Source organism: Prionailurus viverrinus, chromosome F2, assembly GCF_022837055.1.
Source record: "Prionailurus viverrinus isolate Anna chromosome F2, UM_Priviv_1.0, whole genome shotgun sequence".
In the NCBI taxonomy this organism is placed as follows: domain Eukaryota; kingdom Metazoa; phylum Chordata; class Mammalia; order Carnivora; family Felidae; genus Prionailurus; species Prionailurus viverrinus.
Genome location: NC_062578.1, coordinates 27,841,732 through 27,862,161, shown reverse-complemented (window position 1 = coordinate 27,862,161; position 20,430 = coordinate 27,841,732). Strand labels below are relative to the sequence as shown.

Sequence of the window (20,430 nt, the reverse complement as noted above, 5' to 3'; positions counted from 1 at the left end):
AGAAAGAGAAATCAAGGAAGCGATCCCATTTACAATTGCACCAAAACCATAAAACACCTAGGAATAAATGTAACCAAGAGGTGAAAAATCTATACACTGAAAACTATAGCAAGCTTATGAAAGAAATTGAAGAAGGCACCAAAAAGTGGAAAAAGATTCCATGGTCCTAGATAAGAAGAACAAATATTGTTAAAATGTCAATACTACCCAAAGCAATCTACATATTCAATGTAATCCCTATCAAAATAACACCAGCATTCTTCACAGAGCTAGAACAAACAATCCTAAAATTTGAATGGAGCTAGAAAAGACCCCCAATAGCCAAAGAACTCTTGAAAACGAAAACCAAAGCAGGAAGCATCACAATCCTGGACTTCAAGCTGTATTACAAAGCTGTAATCATCAAGATAGTATGGTACTGACACAAAAACAGATACTCAGATCAGTGGAACAGAATAGAGAACCCAGAAATGGACCCACAAATGTATGGCCAACTAATCTTTGACAAAGCAGGAAATAATATCCGATAGAGTCTCTTCAGCAAGTGGTGCTGGGAAAACTGGACAGTGACATGCAGAAGAATGAACCTGGACCACTTTCTTACACCGTACATAAAAATAAACTCAAAATGGATGAAAGACCTCAATGTAAGATAGGAAGCCATCAAAATCCTCGAGGAGAAAGCAGGCAAAAACCTCTTTGACCTTGGCCGCAGCAACTTCTTATTCAACATGTCTCCGGAGGCAAGGGAAAAAGCAAAAATGAACTACTGGGACCTCATCAAAATAAAAAGTTTCTGCACAGTGAAGGAAACAATCAGCAAAACTAAAAGGCAACTGACGGAATGGGAGAAGATATTTGCAAATGACATATCAGATAAAGGGTTAGTATCCAAAATCCATAAAGAACTTATCAAACTCAACACCCAAAAAACAAATAATCCAGTGAAGAAATGGGCAAAAGACATGAATAGACACTTCTCCAAAGAAGACATCCAGATGGCCAACCGACACATGAAAAAAAGCTCAACATCACTCATCATCAGGGAAATACAAATCAAAACCACAATGAGATATCACCTTACACCTGTCAGAATGGCTCACATTAACAACTCAGGCAACAACAGATGTTGGCGAGGATGCAGAGAGAGAGGATCTCTTTTGCATTGCTGGTGGGAATATAAGGGGGTCAGCCACTCTGGAAAACAGTATGGAAGTTCCTCAAAAAACTAAAAATAGAATTACCCTACGACCCACCAATTGCACTACTAGGCATTTATCCACGGCATACAGGTGTGCTGTTTTGAAGGGACACATGCACCCCCATGTTTATAGCAGAACTATCAACAATAGCCAAAGTATTAAAAGAGCCCAAATGTCCATTGATGGATGAATGGATAAAGAAGCTGTGGTATATATATACAATGGAGTATTACTCGGCAATCCAAAAGAATGAAATCTTGCCATCCACTACGTGGATGGAAGTAGAGGGTATTATGCTAAGTGAAATTAGTCAGAGAAACACAAATATCTTATGACTTCACTCATATAAGGACTTTAAGATACAAAACAGATGAACATAAGGGAAGAGAAGCAAAAATAGTATAATAATACAAAATAAATATAATATAAAAATAAAAAAGTAATATAAAAACAGGGAGGGGGACAAAACATAAGACAAAACTTAAATATAGAGAACAAACAGTGTTACTGGAGGTGTTTTAGGAAGGGGGGGATGGGCTAAATGGGTAAGGGGCATTAAGGAATCTACTCGTGAAATCACTGTTGCACTATATGATAACCAATTTGAATGTAAATTTAAAACAATAAATTAATTAAATTAAAAAAAAGAAATAGAAAATATTACATTTCACTGGTAAAAACGATGTCTTACCCAGGACAGACCAGGAACAAAAGTGTTTGTCAGAGAAATAATGTAATGAGGAAGACATGATTAGAAAATTTGTTAGTTAAACATTAGGGAGAATTGCTAACATAGTAAAAGAAACAAGGAAATCAAAGCATATAACCGCCATTTCATAGGCCATATTACTCAAGAAATCAATGACACTCTGCTCCATTGTTTGAAGAAATCATTTCCTGAAACACCAAACTCACCAGCTCAGTGTTTTGATCTCTCAAAAACTTCTATTTTTGTGCTTTTCACATTGAAGTGTATATGTCACTACCAGCTAATATATTGAATTTTTAAGCAAGCATGTCAGCATGCCAAAAGCCAGGCTTTTGGGTTGCTAATTAATCGACACACTATTGGCATAGAGGAACAACTGATACCCTGGGAACTCAGGGACATATAAGATCTTTTTTAATTATTACTATTTATGGACTTAATTACTGCTGCAATACACTTAATCATTCTATGTCATGTACAAGTTAATGGATATTCTAAGAGTCCAATCAGAATCCGACACAGTGACAATGTGCTGGAGCAACTTGGCTTGCCTGAAGGAGAAGCAGATTGAACTAACTTTGTAATTTAATAACAATAAAAGGATTTAAATAAGACACACAGTCCTCCATACTAGAAAAAGAAGTCTAAATTTAAATTAAATATAAGAATTTTGACATGCCTACCAGATCCCTAGACATATCGATGTCAATCAGTAGTTGTTACTATAACATTCTTGGATATTACCACAGGTTTGCCGAGAGCATTGGTCCTCTGTAAGAATAGCAAGTCAAGACCCGTGCAATTGGATATCTCCCTTTTCTACAAGTCATACTTGGAAAGAATCTGTAACTTGAATTCTATTGATTTCAGAGAATTCCAGGTTGAATAAGATACTGTCGCTATTGTCCATGGAGCTCACAAGAACAACTCAACATCTTCACATAGCAACTGGCTGATATTAAGGGACTCTGTCCAGGGATTTTAAAGCAATAAGGGGAAAATATTTTTCCACTTTCTTCAAATAATTTCCACGAGGAAAATTGTCATAAGTGTAATCTTCTTTAATTAATCATCTATAAAGGCAATAGTTAAAAGCACAGTCCCTCCAAAATTTAGTACCTAAAAGAAACCCCTAATTGCCAACAACATACCCATTAGTGTACAAAAGGACGGGATGATGCAAACTACATAAGCTACTGCTCCTCCCTCTGAAAGACAATTTGGGCAATATTTCATCCTTACCCTAGCCAATACTCAATCCAGAGTACACAGGTGAGGTCATAGAAGACATTGCAATAAGAAACATGAAATTAGACACCAGATTTATAATCGATTCTGATTGTTTAGAATTACACAATTTAAGGACTAAAATGAAAGAGGAGAGAGAAATGAAGGGATCACATGAAGAAATCATGTATCTTGGGTTTCTCAGTTCCATCCTTTCCTGCTTCTTCCAGAGAACCTAATTTCACTAATTATTATATAAATATGCTTTAGTACCACTCATGCATGAAAACAGAAACTTCTATTATGCTTTACATGCCTTTCAAACCATAGCCTGATTTCTTTTATCTTACCAAAGATCTTTTAAACGCTGTCTCTTCTCCTTGCATCTTCCCTGGTACCCCACAAATTGGAATATAGCTTTTCTCTATACTGCTCTTCTCAAATCATTGTCACAAGAACCACGGACAAACTCTGCTCTGCCAAATTAGTGGGCACACTTTACAATCTTCATTTTTCTCGATCTTTTTGTGACATTTGGAAATACTGACTACTTAACCTATTTTGAAATCATATCCTGGGACACTGACTTCTGCCTCTCCCACTCTGCTGTCCACTAGTTGTTAGTTTATTGGTGGGCACCCATTTCTCCATCTACCCTAATGTTTGTGTCTCACGGTCCCTCCTGGCATTAGCCCTCTCTCTTTCTTATCTCTTCTAAGTTGGATGATTTCATTAATTTTCAATGACTCAAGCAATCATTGATATGCTGACATACACATTTCCAGTAGGGTTCCTGATATTCTGATTCAGCCTCAGAAGAATCTTTTTATTTTGACTCTTCTAATGCTTGAAATTGATAGTCTCATCTGATCCCTGGGCTGTATCCCATGAAATTCAGTATGTTTTATTGTTGAACTCTAGTCAATCACCCAGAAACAAATAGTTCATATCATGATTAAACGTTTACAGTTTTAGAAAACAATAGAATTCCCAAATTCCTTTGTGAAGCCAAGAAAATCTGATGAAATATCCCAAGTCTGGTTAAATATAATATGAAGAACAAACACATACCAATTATAAATATAACTGCAAAAGTCTAAGTTAAATATTAGCAACTTGAATTTAGCATTATGGTAAATTTGATTCAGGAATACAACAAGAAAAAAATATGACCATGTAAATAGACGCTCAGCAGTCATTTGATAAAATTCAAAATCCATCCTCAAGCTCAGGCTTGAAAATAAAACAGATATGATTTAGAATTATAGGTTGTCCACTTACACCTATTTTTCCATCAGACAGGTAGATTAACATTTTTTAGATTTTAGTTTCACTAATTTTTAAAATGGGTCTAGATTGCCTTAACCCTTATTTGAAATACATCTCATCCTTTCCTTTTCATAACATTCTTTATCTTTGAAGTCATACATTTAACATTCATTCCCCCCCCTCCCCAGATTGAAACCACCTTGAAGACATGCATATATGTGTGTGCGTGACCAGTTACAGAATTTGCAGGGCCCAGCGCAAAGTGAAAATGAAAGTCCCCTTATCCAAAAATAATTAAGAATTTCAAGACAGTGACTGCAGAGTATTAAATTAAGCAGGGAGCCCTTACATGCATAGGCCCCTGTGCAACTGCACAGTACGTATAAGGCTTTATGTGTGTGTGGTGAGTCTGTGTGTGTGTCTGTGATTGACATATGTTGAGTATTATGCCTGGAAAATTAAGTCATAGATACCTCAAAAAATATCCATAGACAGGGGTGCCTGGGAAGCTCAATTGCTTCTTAAGCATTTAATTCAGCTGAGGTTAAGCATCTTAATTCAGCTGAGGTCATGATCTTGCAGTTCACGAGTTTGAGCTCCATGTCCGACTCTGTGCTGACAGCTCAGAGCCTGGAGCCTGCTTTGGATTCTGTGTCTCCCTCTCCTCTCTGCCCCTCCCCCCCGCCAAACTAAAATAAAAACATTAAAATTTTTTTGAATCCATAGACAGAAAGATAGCTAGCATTCAGATCTCAGACTATAAACAACAGTCATATTAAGTTGGGTAAAAAGTAGTTCATATAATTAATAAAGAAAATGTTTTCAACTTTACCACAAACTAACTAGTTTGACTGAAGACTGTAGAACAACTAAAAAGACATTGATTAACCTTTAACGATTCTCTCTTTAAGTAGACATTCCTATCGTTTTATTTCAGTTCTATTATATTGTTTAAATCATTCTGAGATGATGTCTTCCCTCTTAATATTTATTGATTGTAATTTATAAACTGTGTACTATTTTGTTTCCATGGTGATTTTTCTGCACGATTCATGGATTCTATGAGTGAACATTATAGTAACCACTCCATTTCTCTAGTTATAAAACATGAGCATATAAAAAAAACATAAAATGTTTAATCCTTGTCCATCTGTTTGATAAAAAAATAATGTTCAGCTTATCAAAATATCAACCACTGATTTAAGACTTCATTTTGGAATTTTTTCCAAACAGTATTTATTCTCTTATACACAGAAAAATAATAACTTGATGTAGTGACAATGTATCCCTTTTCATATATCAATAGCAATTTCAAATTCTTTATGAATATTTTCTTCAGAGTGATTCTTTACATTTGGGGCCAAAATTTAGTGAGGAATTTACATGTCCTCTCCTGGAGCTCTACATAATTTCCCTTCATGATTCCCCAAAGTTCATTTATGCACAAGCCTTTATTCTGCCATGTTTTATGGTGACTGCATGAAAAAGGAAGACGGATTTCCTCTTGAGCAAGTTATTGATGAATGCTCTTTTATTTGTCCCTGAAAAGTTTTTTTTTTTTTTAAAGGTGTAGGCTATGTGCAATTGCATACCTCAGTGGTGCTATCAGGGATTTTAAATTTATAAATGACCAATCTAGGTGTGTTCAGTTACAGAATTCATTTTTAAAAGTCACTCCAGTCTCCTGTTTCTCCACTCCCCACTTGCCACTCTAGGTTCCACTCAAATGGAAATACTTGGCTTTTTCCACCCCATTCTGTCTCCTGGTCTCTATTGCTTCCCTCCACTCTTCCTCTTTTCTTCTATTTCCCTCTGCCTTTATGTACGTCCTCTTCATGTGTGTCCTCATTCATGCATTTTCATACAATTGTTCTCTCTCATTCTGTCACTCACTTCCTGAATGCCTGTGTACTGGGTACTGTTCTTCTAAGTGGATGTAGGCTTGGCTGGGCACAGGAAAGAAAAGGCTTGGGGAGCGTTGTGAGATGTGCAGCAGGGAAGATCAGAGAAGGCAACAGTACCCAGATCACCCTGAACCTTGAGGGCTCGGTACACAGTGGGAAGTGGCCAGAGGGTGACCACAGAAGGTGGCATTGTGGAAATCAAATATCCTGCTGCTGTGAGGAGAGTGAAGGAGTCTTCAGCAAGGGTGAAAGCTGGATGATCCCCTAGACAGCAGGGTTTTAATGATTGGCCCATAGGCAATTCACATAATGGTTAGATTGGTTCAGGGTTCATTTTAGAGGTAAAGTTGACAAGACGTGCTTATGGATTGGATGTGAGAAGTGAGACTAAAAAAGGAATCAGAGATCCAACTGTCAGGCTTGAGCAACTCTGTCTCACTCTTATTTCACTGTTATTCTCTATTTCTTTCTCCCTTCTTTCTTTTCCTCTTTTCTTTGTTCACACTGTAATAGACTCTGGAAGGTTCACATCCCTACTTTAGTTCCTGCTTAAGTCTCCATTTAGAACTCAGAAACTCCAGAAAGCTTTCCTGAGGTCCCTACAGTGGGGAATAGACACACCCACATGATACCTGACCCTGCCTCCCTCTTGGCACCAATCTCTACACTATTCACAAGGATCACTAACACAGAGTTTGCAAGCATGAACTCTGAGTCAAAATACAGCAGGTTTGTGCCCAAGCTCTATTACTAACTAGCTAAGTGAACTCTAGCAAGTTACTTAAGGAAGTCTCTGTTCCCACATCTGTGAAGTGTAGATAAGAAAATTGTCTACTCAGAGAAAAGTTTGCATGAGAGGATATATATAAAATGCTTAGTACAATACTAGTACAAAGCAAATGCTAGATAGATGATAGCCATTATCATCATCATTATTGTCACTTTACAGTACCCATCTTCTTTTAAGCAGGGTTCCTGCCGAATATCAGAAAACAAATTCAAACAGGAAATAGTAAAATAATTCAGGCTTAGAAAAACACACTAACTCTTCAGTAAAACACAGTAAAAATGGATAGTATGATTTATTGGCCAATTCTGACAAATGTATACGTGGAAGTCATAGTCGGGTTCAAACATACCACTTACCAGATTAGATGCACCCACAGGGTTATTTTTCTTTGAGGTCTCACCTGGGCAGGTGCATCTACAAACCACAGGGCAGAAAGAGACTGATTACAGAGGTTGAGGGGCTGAGGGCGTGACCCTCTTAAACATTCTTTACTTCCTTCCACCACCCCCCCACCCCCCACCCCCCCCACCCCCGCCCCAAGACGTCTTGGCATCACTACATCCGTGGCGACGCCTCCCTTGTGGCGTAGGCTTGTTAATAGCCCAGCTTTCGCCCTACACATTTGCGGCTTCCGTGGACACATTAGCAACCAACGCTTTTAGATCCCAGTCGCCTAGCTTTGCCAAGGCGGTCAGAGGTCACTTGGAGAGTGTTTTGCCTCGAATGGTTCTCATTGAGAAGGCCATCTCATTCCTTCTGTGGTGCTTTGGAAATTCGCGCCCTCCTCTGGTCCCGGTTCAGGTGCACAGAAACGTCTGGGGGAGGACGCAGGTGCTCAAGAGAGGTGGGGCGGTGAAGGCGCCCGAGTGGTGAACCCAAAGATCGAACCTGCAGACCCAGCGCAAAGTAGAAACTGAAAGTACATTGCCGGCTGATCCTACGGAAGTTATGGGAAAGGCAAAGCGCAGAGCCTGGCCGTGGTGTGTGCCGCCCCCCTTGGGATGGATGAAGCAGCAGGCGCGGCGTGGGTGAAAGGAACCAGCCGCAGAGACCGCCCTACCCCGCACGCGCTCCCAGCAACTCCGCGGAAGACCAGGGGCCTGGCAGCGACTATGGGCGGTGAGAGCTTGCTCCTGCTGCAGTTGCGGTCATCATGACCACGCCCGCCTCCCGCAGACCATGTTCCATGGTAAGGACTCCTATTCCAGGCGCACCGGTTCGCGCGCCCTGCACGCCCGGGGACTCCAGGACGCTTTGCCGGGCCCGGCGCCCAGGCGCGTCCGGGAACAGTCCAGCCTTGCACTTTGGACCTGCCGAGAGCACTGGCTCTCTCACAGGCAGGCGTCAGCCGCGCCTCAGTACCCTGGCCCACAGCCACTTGCACTTGGGACTGCTGCTCCTGGCCGGCTGCGAGAAGCCGTCCCAGACGCCGGCTTTCCGTCCCGAGCCCTAGAGCTGCAGCCTCGGCGCCGCTCAGCGGTGGCAACCAGGTCTCAGAGGTAGCCAGTGGCTCGCCGTCAGTCTTCCCGAGCCAGCGCTGTCCTCGGTCAACCCGGCTCCCAGCCCGCCCTTCCCGTGCTCCTGGCGGCGCCCAGTTACTCACAGGCGCCTGGAGAGGGGCGAGTACCTGGGCTCCTGTAGCTCCGTACTCTCTAGAGAAGTGAAAGCGAAGCTCCCACGGGACGCGCTTTTAAACCCTAAAGGGACAGGTCTCTGGAAAACCCCGTTTCGCCCCCTCAGTGAGGCTGGGAGTTTCCGACTGGGGCTGTACCTCGTGCCCTTTGCTGGGAAACCGAGTCCTTGAGCTGGCACCGAGAAAGGCGAGTTTCGGGTTTTTGTTTTTTCCTATATGGGTACTCCTTGGAGGAGGCAGGATTAAATAGGCAAAAGTTCAAATTCTAGATTTTTGCTAGGATCCGATATATTTTATTTGTGCGGATTACGGACAGAGAGTAAAAAGGACAAGGGCAGAGCTGAGTCAAGGGACCGGGATTCCGGTGGCAGCCATATGGCCCAGGAAAAGAGCCAGAAAGTTTACTGGAAGGGGAAAAAGGAGAAGACGAGATGTGAGGGGCGAAGATCTGTTGAGGGAAATTAGAATGCTTTATAGTGAATACTTCCTCAAGCAAAAAAAGACGGGTGGGGGAGGGTGCGGGAGTAGGGAGCAGTTTGCTCTTCCGTTTGATGCCTGGTCTGTGCGCTTTCCAGGCTACACCGTTAGATCAAAGGAGCCTTTCCTTCCTCTCTCGTAGGTGTTAAAGAATCAAGAATTGGCATAGCGAAGAAGTACCAGATCAGTACCAAAATAAAGGGGGTTGTGGGGATAGAGTGTGGAGGACAGTTATGGAAAAAGATTTGTAATGGGTGCCGTCCAGAAGTTCAGCATAGAATTAGAAATTAGGTATATCCCTGCCTTCCTTACAATGCCATGGATCGCCTGCAATTCTTTCTTTCTTACTGCTCTTGGTTCTAATCCCTGCATCACCTCTGATTTTAAGTGGAGAGGTTACAAAGAGAAAAGAAAAGAAATGGAAGCTAGGGTATGCATTATTAACAGGGAGATTTATTTCCTGAAGTGTATCTATATTGTTCATTTACCATAAGGTATTAGCAAACAATAGAATAGAAAACTGAACTTCTCATAATGTGTAGCTTTTGCATTTTGTTCCAAGAGATTTCACTAGAAGCTTAAGGACAGAGTTACTGTAAAGAGGGTTTTTTTTGTTTTGTTTTGTTTTGGTTGGTTGGTTTTTGTTGTTTTTTGCTATTTGTTTTGGGAGTTGAAGTCGTTGAGACCCTACTATGTGGTTCTCAACTATGCTGTCTAGTTTAGGTAATGTAATCATATTTGAGTGGCAAAAGTGGAATAGTAATAAAGACAGGGAACCGAGAAAGATGAGAAAGCCTGAACAGGTACACGGGACAATCACACATGGTACCGCATTGATATTTCCATATCTGAAACAAAAATGAAAAGGCTATTTTATAGGACCAAGTTACATGTCATATTCACACTCATGCACATGAGATTATTTTCTAGGATCTCACCTCTGACACATAACCTAATGTAATAAGAACAAATATTTAATGTCTGTTTTCTGAAATAAGAGTGTATTATGGTACAGTATTTCAGAGCTTGGCCAGGAAGCACCTTAGTGAGGTTCATGTGGGAAAAGATGGGTTTTTGTACATTCCCCCTAACTACACACACACACTTTTTTTTTTTTTTTTTGTAGCAAGCAGTGTAGCTTGGTGGCTAAAAGCTGAGTTTCTAAATTCTTCACTCTTCACAAAGTTTCTTTCTTCTTCAGATTCTCCATCTGCAAAACTGAGTAACTGGTAGTACTTACCTACAGAAGTGGTTATGAGATTAAATGAAATATTGTATGCAGTATCATAGGACAGCTGCAGAAATGTCTTTAAGGGTTTATCATGGGATTTGTGGATAGAGTTTACAGTGCAATCTTAATATTGGCTGTGGCAGATATTAGATTTCTTTAGCTGTAATCAAACTTATGTTTGTAACCTTAACGAGATGATTTCCATACAGCAGATGGTTTTCTGTTTATTAATTTTTTGTTTGCTTTATTGCACCTATTTGCTTGCGCCAGTTGTTCATATTAAAGGCAAGTCTTATATATTCAGATAATGTTTTCTGTTTCGTCCTGAATGTCTTTTGAGTACTTTTTTTTTAATTCCCAGTGAAAATGGGTCTATGAAATGTTATAATGGATATTAAATAAGCACTTATTGGTCTTAAAGACTGATAAAAGATTGGATTTGATACACAGTAGAAACTAATTTTTTCTAAGTTTATTTATTTATTTTGAGAGAGAGGGGCACAGAGAGAGAATCCCAAGCAAACTCCATGCTGTCTGCACAGAGCCCGACTCAGGGTTCAATCTCATGAACTCTGAGATCATGACCTAAGCAGAGATCCTGACCTGAGCCAAGATCAAGAGTCAGACGCTGAAACCACTGAGCCACCCAGGCTCCTCTGTAGAAACTAATTTTTTTACGTTCACTTTGACCCCATAACTTATACAGCTGAGGATTGAATGTATTATTTGGCTTAAATTAAAAACCAACAAGAATTTTTTAGACAGTCATCATTCTGGTTTGACCAAATTCCCTACTGAAAACAAATTCTACAGTTTCAATCCCTTCAGGAAATCTAAAGACAATTCCACAGGCCCAAGCTTGCCTTGCATTATTCCTTATGGTTTGTCTTTTCTGTAACCTGAAGAAAAGTTCAGGGTTGGGAAAAGGGTGCATATCTATGTATAACCTGAAACAAAACAGAATAAAAGCAGAGATTGTTTCCTGTTGGGACAATGATGTCAAAAGCATGCTCACACGAGGCAATATTAATATGTTTACTCTCTATGTGGTGTGGAGAAAAGACTTCAATTGCAGACCAAACTGCAAATTGTTAATTCGAGAGGTGGGAACCTGAGAGATGTGAGTCTGAAGCCCTGGGTGTGTTTGCAGTATTGTCCAGAGGTGATGTCAAGTCTAAAGAAATGCCTTATTTGGATGGCCAGGGGGATTCTTAGAATTACGGTGCTTGAAAGTTGAATGAGACGTTGAGAGATGATTTACTCTAAAGATTTCCTTTTACAGGTCAGTTAAACGAGACTTAAAAGATGCTGTCATTCAATCAGTCTCACAACACGTTGTCATACAACCCCTTGTCAGAGCAAGACAAAACCCCCAAGTCTCCATACTCCAAACCCTCTGTGTTTTGTATTGCTCTAGTCCCTCTGGAGCTAAGCTGTTTAACAACAGCAACAAAAGACACTCTTTACAGACAAGGCAAATTATGTTTCAGAACTGAGAAATTAGTTGTAGTACATAAAAATGACTGAGGTTTCTACCAAGCCATCATTGAAAGCCCTGATAAAATGTCATTCAATGAATAACTGAATTGATACGAATTTGGGGAGCACTAATTACTGAAAGTTAGGGTGAAGAAGACACAACACATACTGCTCATAGAAAGTAAAACGGCCTCCTTTATTAAAACATGAAAGGTGGACGTTTGAAATAACATTCATGTTAAATAGTAAAAATGTCTCTTTTTTCATTAGTATTTAATTATTTTATTATATTACCCCTAAATTGTATGCTGTGTAGCTTCTCCTTATCATCTACTCTTTCCAAATACCTTTGGGACACCTGTAAAATGACAGAAAAAATGAAATTTGGCTGTATGCAATCTATACAAATCCAGTATATTTAGTGAATAAATAGCAATTGATTATTGTTTGAGAATCTTCAGGATGCAGGAACATTAGTACAAGAGAGAGGCAAAGCTGTGTAATATTACACAGAGATGGGTTTCATTCAGAGGACTAATGTAATTACATGTTATTAAAAGATTATGGCCATTTCTGATAAAATGCTGGCGAGGCAGTAAACTCAGATTAGAATCTGGACCTGGGACCTACTATCTGATTTTTACAAAAAAAAATTTGCAGGACTCTTTTGATCTTTACAGATAATGTATGTAAGGTAACAAAGTGCTTGGCACATGATAGGTACTCAAAAATAACTATCGTCATCATCATTATTCATCTCCTATGTGAATTTTGCCTGAACGCATATAGACACTTAGCGGCAGAGCTATGAATACATTACGTGTCTCATTTTGCTTCTCTTACCTTGTCAAGTGTCCATGATATATGAAGATGAGATATAGGATTCATATTTGTTGTTACACCTGCTATTTAGCCCAGTTCCACTATTTGTAAAAATCTGGGTCACTAATAGCATATAATTTATTGGGGAGTGCTATTGATTTTTATATGACAGATAATGATATAATAGATGATAATGTTTTGGGGAACTTTATGATGTATTTAACAGTGTTTAGATTGTCATAATATTAGGTCCTTGGGTTCCAAGGAGTATTGTTTGTAGTACTACTCAGAAAAGGCACAGATGTGAAATGTCTTGCAGTCAACAAGTACAATTAAACTTCATTTGGAAATTCACAGGAAATATATTGTCAACTTAGGTCAAAAGTTTGCAGAAAGATGCAAACAAGACATTTTCACAGGCTTACGAAGAATAAGTCTGTATATGACCAGATTTTAATGTCTCTGGGAGTAACTGGCTTTCCATCAGTGCATTATTACTGTCTGAAATAATAACCATTTTTAATTTCATCCCTTTTGTTTAGACGATTGTCTCTAACTGGGAAGGCTTACCGAAAACAGATATAAATCATTAGCTAACAGGGTGTGAATTTATTTATTGGGTTTTTTTAACATGTCAAGAAGCTAGATAGAACTGTGTTTGAAGAAAATAGGAGTCTCTGGGCACTTAGAAACTGAAAAGATAAAATGTCAAAATATAAATGCCAACTTTGTCACAGTTCTGGGAAGGGTAAACCCTTTAAGGTCCAGTATTAAAAAGAAAGAATGTAATTACAGTGCAGAACCTTCTGCACTGCTGCCTCCAGAAGCAGCTGGATACCTGGGCAACCATCAAGGTTTACATAAATATACATGCCACAAATCATAAAATTTCAAAAAATTTTAATTGTTTTTTTACCTATAGTTTACTTGTTTACCTGTAGATGCTTTTTTTGTAGAAATGTTCAACATAAACTGAAATTGAATAAACTGATTTATACCCTAGAGTGTTTTTCAGAGGCAAAGAGGCTGCTTTCATCACGCCTGTTCGGCACTTTTCCAAAGAGTAATTTTTAAATAAAAAAGTAAAAGAAATCTGAACTCTAAAATGTAATCTTACTTTGGCTGTTACATAATATTGAATTTTAGGGTTCTTCCCACACTATCCAAAAGCCAAGATGCATTTTAAAAACTTACTAGAAATAAATGGTCAGTCTGGGGTGCCTGGGGGGTGCTGAGTTGGTTAAGCGTCCGACCCTTAATTTTGGCTCAGGTCATGATCTCACAGTTCGTGGGATACGTCCCCTGCGGAGTTCTAGCTGAGAGCTTGGAGTCTGCTTGGGATTTTCTCTCTCTCTCTCTCTCTCTCTGCCCCTCCCCGGCTTGTGCTTGCTCTCTCTCTCAAAATAAATTTAAAAAGAAAGATAGAAATGGTCAGGCCAATTGAAACAACACAATCAAACTTATGACGTATAACATTTAGCTTATTCTTACTCACTGTTCAATTTAGTTTCTTTTAGGTATATCTTTGGAATTCCTCCCCTGATCCTTGTTCTGTTGCCAGTAGCATCATCTGATTGTGATATTGAAGGTAAAGACGGAAGAGAATATCAGCACATTCTAATGATCAGCATCAATTACTTGGTATGTGCTTGTTTGTTTTTCTCACATTTTAACAGTTTTATATTCAAGTATCCATCTGTATTCCTTGGAAGAAAGTGGAATAACTAAAGAGCAAAGTTTAATGAGCTACTAAGTACATATTTTTATAGTTGGCATCATTATATCCTTTTAAAATAATTCCTTAGTAGACCTTCAGATTCCCACCACTATCCATTTCAGCCCAGTTCCATTCACTACTAAATTTCTTATAAGCATAATTTAGCATAACTATCTGCATTTCCTCACTTCCTGATGACAGTTAGTCACTGTAGAACACTATAATAGAAAAGAGAAAATAAAAGAATACAACATTAAAAAATTATCATGAAAAGAGGTATATAGTTATTTTATCTGACTGTGTGTACATGCATATGTATTATACAGATATTTTTATACCCATGTATATAAGTAACTTGCTGTGAATTAATTTTTTATTTACTGTGGACTTTTTTTTACAATATATTTTATATTTTAGAGCAGTTTTAGGCTTGCAGAAAAGTTAAACAGAAAGTAGAGAATTCCCACATACTCATTCTTCCTCTGTACAATTTCCCTTATTATTAACATCTTGCATTTGCGTGGTACATTTGTTAAATTGATGAACCAATATTGATACATTATTATTCATTAAGGTCCATAGTTGACATGAGGGTTCACCTTTTCTGTTGTCCAGTGCTTTGGGTTTTAACAAATGCAGTATCATGTATCCACCATTACAGTATCAGAAAATAGTTTCAGTGCCCTTAAGAATCCTTTGTGCTCCACTGATTCATCCCTCCCTCCTTCCCTCCACTTGAATCCATGGCAATCATCAATCTGCTTATGGTCTCTATAATTTTGCCTTTCTAGGATGTCATATAGTTGGAATCATGCAGAATGTAGCTTTTTTAGACTGGATTTTTTCACTTGGCAATGTATATTTAAGGTTACTCCATGATTTTTTTTGTGTAAGTGTTTGGCTTAATAGCTCGTTTCTTCTTTTGCTGAATAAAATTCCGTTGAATGGATATACCACATTTGTTTCTCCATTCACTGATTGAAACACATGTCTTGGTTGCTTCCCATTTGGGGCAATTATGAATAAAGCTTCTATAAGCATTCATGTACAGGGTTCTGTGTGGACATATGTTTTCAATTCATTTGGATAAATATCTAGGAGAGTTATTGCTAGATCATATTGTAAGACTGTCTTTAGTTTTATATAAAACTGTCAAACGGTCCTCCAAAATGACTATACCATTTTGCATTTTTACCAGCAATGGATGAAAGCTCCTGATGCCTCGTATTCTCACCAGCATTTGGTGTTGTCAGTGTTTTTAATTTTAGCCATGCTAATAGGTGTGTGATGGCATCTCATTGTTGTTTTAATCAAGTTCCATAATATCGTAACATGTTGAACATCTTTTCATACGTTTATTGCCATCTGTACATATTGATCGATGAAATATCTGAACTCACATCTAAACTGACATCTTAAAAATATTAAATCCTATTGTGAAATATCTTTCCATTTATTTAGATCTTTCTTTGATTTCTTTCATCAGTTTGATATTTGTCCTCATATAGATCCTGCTTACATTTTCTCTGATCTGTATCTAAGTATTCCATATTTATGGTGTTATTGTAAATAGCGTTATGTTTTGAATTTCAAATTCCAATTGTCCATTGCAGATATGTAGGAAAGCAATTGACTTTTGTATATTATTCTTGTATCCTGAAACCTTACTGTAATCACTTTACTAGTTCCAGGAGGAAAAATCCTTTGGGATTTTTTACACAAATATGCCACCTACAAAAAATGAATTTTTTGACAATTTAAGAGCTATATCAACATAATCAGATGTGTTGATTTAACAGATAATCAGTTCTTGAAGCTCCAAATGGCAAAGGAGAACCCTCTCAAATGTTCATGAGTTGGGAGAAATTGTCTAATCTGCCCCCTCCTGCCATTCCTTATCATCCTCTCCACATGCTTATACTAAAGTAGCACGTGACACATAGAGAAAATCATTGTTCTACCTCTTAGAGGGATATGGGAAATTCAAGATAATATTGAACAGGGACCACAGAGGTCCCTGATTTTTCTCATTGACAAGGAAAAAAAATGTACACTAAATGGTAATTATATCATTTTATATTTCATTCATTTTTGACACGACATTTTCTGCATTAATGCTACTAAATTAATGTTTTTGAGTCAAGATAATGCTTTTATTAAGTTTTGTTATCTGGGCAAGGAATCAACTAGTCTTTGTCCTACATTTATAAATAACTATTATGTGTGTAAAACTGCAAAAAAAGAAAAAAAATGCTACTAGCAATCCAAAAGGAGAGTTTTATCTACCAGATTCATAGCACATTTTTCCTGGAAATTTAGAGGAGCTTATCTCATTAAACCACACAGCAGCAACAAGAACAACAGCAGCAGCAATGATGCTATTTAAACAAAGCAAAATATGGCTACTCTTCTTAAGAGATTAATTCCCAAGACATGGAAGAGTGTATGAACTAATCAATTCCAGTGAATAGTGCCATGATAATCTCGAGAAAGCTGTTTGTAAATGTGAGGTGATAAATCAGAAGGAAGGAGAAAGAATTCACAAAGAATTATTCATATCAACATGAAGACTATTCATTCACTCAGTGCGTACTAGATGCTTTGTGGACATTACTGGGTTTGAGTCTCAGGGACACCATAATAATACTAATATTTACGAAATGTTTGTTATGTTCCAGGTGCTAGCCAAATAAACAGTATGCCTATAAGAAAGGTGCTTTTATCACATTTATTTCACAGAGGAAGAACCTGAGGCTTGGGGCGCCCAGTTTGTGTCAGAACCCGGATATGAGCCTCTGCTGTTAACCAGCACACTCACCTGCCTCTTGATAGCAATATCTGTGTTAGCGTATTCATGAAGCAAACGTCTATTTGGAGCCTGCTATTATGGAAAACCTTTCTGTGGGGTGAAGTGGTGGGGGCTTCAGGGTAGATATAATGATGGACTAGGTATGGACCCTTTTTTAAAGAAGCTTTCATTTGGTGATGGTTAAGTCTTGGTGTGAAGTATGAAACTTGCATACTTCATATAGAGCGGCTGCCATACTGTCATTCAAAACAAACAGACTGGTTGCGAGCTAGATTTGGGAATCAGAAAATATAAGCTGGGTTCTCTGAGGAGGAGAATAGATTAGTGTGGCCCTAGGAGAGAGAACATGCTGTGGGATAGTGCACTGATCTCCAGACTTTAGACAGTACACTCGTTAGTAAAATTTTTGGAGCCTGCACTACAAATACACATTTAGCATTTATTTACATATTAGAGCATTTCATAGTATCTTTTTCATACATTAAGAAAGATATATATATATATATATATATATATGTATGTATCAGAAGAAAATTTACAAAGGATGAGATAAAAACCACATGTAGATAGGATTTCTAAAATTTTCTTCCCACACAGCAGTGGAATCCCAAGCAGGCCCTGCACTGTCAGCACAAAGACTGATGTTGGGCTTGAACTCATCAACCGTGAGATCGTGATCTGAGTCGAAACCAAGTCCGACACTTAACTGACCAAGCCACCCAGGTGCCCTCACATACCTTATCTTATTTGAGCTTCACAATACCCCTATGATGTGATAATAATAATAATAGTAATAATAATAATAATAATAACTAATACAAATACAAGGTTTACAATGTGCCAGTGCTGCTGTGAGCACTTTCTGTGTATCAACTTATATGATTCTTAAAACACCTCTAGTAATGGGGAAACTGAGACCTGGATCACATAGGTAGAAAGTGGCAACACTGGAAATCAAACCCCAGCAATCTGGTTCCAGAAAATATACTCATTATTGTGAGGAGAAACAGAAAATAGCTCTGCTATTGTTTTGGCTATTTCAGGTCCTTTGCAATTTCATATGAATTTTAGAGTCAGCTTTCCATTTTTAGGAAGAAGTCAGTCAAGAGTCTGATAGGGATTTTGTTGCACCTGCAGATAAATGTGAGGGCTTTGTCTTTTCAACAATGCATAACAGTGCTTCTGATTCATGAACACATGAACATGGGATGATTTTCCTTTTATTTAGATCTTCAATTTCTTTTAACAAATATTTTGTATTTTTCAGACTGTAAGCTTTGAGCTTTTTTTGTTAAATGTATTCCTGGGTAATTTATGTGTCTTTGATGCACTTGATATTGTTAATGGGATTGTTTTCTTAATTTCATTTTAAAATTGTCTGTGGTTCTTAACCCAGTACTCCTTGTACACTTACCTAAGTTTATATCTTATTTCCCCATACTAGTCAGTAAGTATCTTAAGGACAGTTTATGCTTGATTTATCTTTGTATCCCATAGAATGTTTAACAGAGTACCTTGCATATAGCAGTTTTTCATAAGTAACTATATGAATTATAATAATATATGATAATAAATGAATTCAAAATCAGTACCATAAGTTAATGAGAACCCAGACCTTGTTTCAAATAGGCTAGAAGTCTCTTTACTTGAACATCTGTTTCTTTGGAAATTTGTTATGAATCAAATGTCAGGTACCTTCCTGATATTCAGTCTGAACTAGTTTGAGATGGTGAATACTGTTGTGTTTTTTCCATAAAAAAATATTTTGCCTAAACATGATTCATATGGTTGAGTTACATAACTCTTAGTCACCAAAACAGAGGCTGATAAAAAATAAAAAGGCTGCTAGATATGGTCACATACTTTCTAGGAATGAGTCAGTCTGATTATAGGCACATGAAGGGCTGTTCTTTATTGTAAGTTATTAAGTTATAAAATGTGAATAGGTGATAACTGGCTTTACAATTTCCAATGTCCTTAACTCCATCTCCATCTTTATTTGAGGGGCCTTCACGGATTCAACTTCCGTCTTTGCATACATAGATGGCCCTAAGGTTTACACCCCTTTCATAAACTTTAGCACCATTTAATTTAAATATCAATTAGAAGTCTTTACTCAGATGTACTGTACTGGCACATCATGCGTAATAGAAAACTAATTATCATCACTTTTCACCTGTTCCTGCTTCTACATTCTCTATCTTAGGTAACATCATTTGCATTTGCCCAGTCTATCAGTGTTGAAAGCCTGGAATTATCCCTGGCGCCCTCACTCCTTCATTTCATCCATCACAGATTATTATACCTCCTTAACACCTGTTTAAGTCATTCATCTACTGACTTCCACTAGTATAATTTTAGATCAGGCAGTCCTCGAACATCACTGAGATGGCTTCCATAGCCATCAGGAGGTTCCCCGCTGTATGATCTCCCCGCCACCAGAGTGCATCTGTCCTCTTTGCTGGCACTTTGTTATCTTTCCATAATTCAAACCTGATACACTCTCTCTCCTTTTCAAAAAGCTCTTTAACATTTAAAAATCTCTCTCACCTGATACCTATTAGACTTTGATCTTGCATTTCATTTCATTGGTTTGCTGATAAAGGTAGCCAAGAAAATAAATGATCAAAGTCTTGTCAAACATTACCTTATAAACATGTCTAAATATGTTTAAAAACTGTTATTAACAGAAGAAAAAAGATTTAAAGGAGCTAAAGTAAACCTTAAATTAGTTCTTTTTATATCAGATTATGCTAGAAGATAAATTCTCTGTGTATATAATTTAGCAGTCTGACTGAATCAGTTGCAATTTAACAAGAGAAGTTAGCTTTTAAGAGGCCAGTCTTTTTGTTCTATTAATGCTTTATTTTAGTTATAGAAATAAAATCAAAATACACTACTTCAAAGACAGATTTTCTGAGTGGATTTTAAAAAAAAAAAAAGGAAAAAAAAGGCCCAACTATATGTTGTGTACAAGAAACATACTTTAAGTATAAAGATATACATAGACTAAGAGTAAAGAGATGGAAGATGATATGCCATGTTAACACTAAACAAAAGAAAGCTGAAGTAGCCATGTTCATTTCAGGCAAAGCATGCAGTAAGGAAGATTATCAGTAAGGCATTAAATGATAATAAAGAGGTAAATTCTTTAGGACAGC

General features: G+C 37.8%; 1 protein-coding gene and 1 long non-coding RNA gene across 9 annotated transcripts in view; one reads left to right on the top strand and one right to left on the bottom strand.

Moving 5' to 3' along the window:
- LOC125156712 (uncharacterized) overlaps positions 1-8,784 on the bottom strand; it is a 506,607-nt gene extending 497,823 nt beyond the window's left edge. For 4 of the 6 annotated variants that reach the window (XR_007148734.1, XR_007148735.1, XR_007148736.1 and 1 more), the window contains exon 1: positions 7,458-7,536. This is a non-coding gene — a long non-coding RNA (uncharacterized LOC125156712). Of the gene's footprint in view, positions 1-7,457; positions 7,990-8,704 lie in introns of those variants that run through there. The other 2 variants (XR_007148738.1, XR_007148739.1) reach the window with 2 other exon arrangements.
- Positions 7,989-20,430, top strand: part of IL7 (interleukin 7) — a 94,730-nt gene continuing 82,288 nt past the window's right edge. For all 3 annotated transcript variants that reach the window (XM_047842912.1, XM_047842913.1, XM_047842911.1), the window contains exons 1-2: positions 7,989-8,290; positions 14,251-14,384. In XM_047842912.1, coding sequence (XP_047698868.1) covers positions 8,281-8,290; positions 14,251-14,384 — 144 coding nt within the window. In that variant the 5' untranslated portion in view covers positions 7,989-8,280. The remainder of the gene's footprint in view (positions 8,291-14,250; positions 14,385-20,430) is intronic.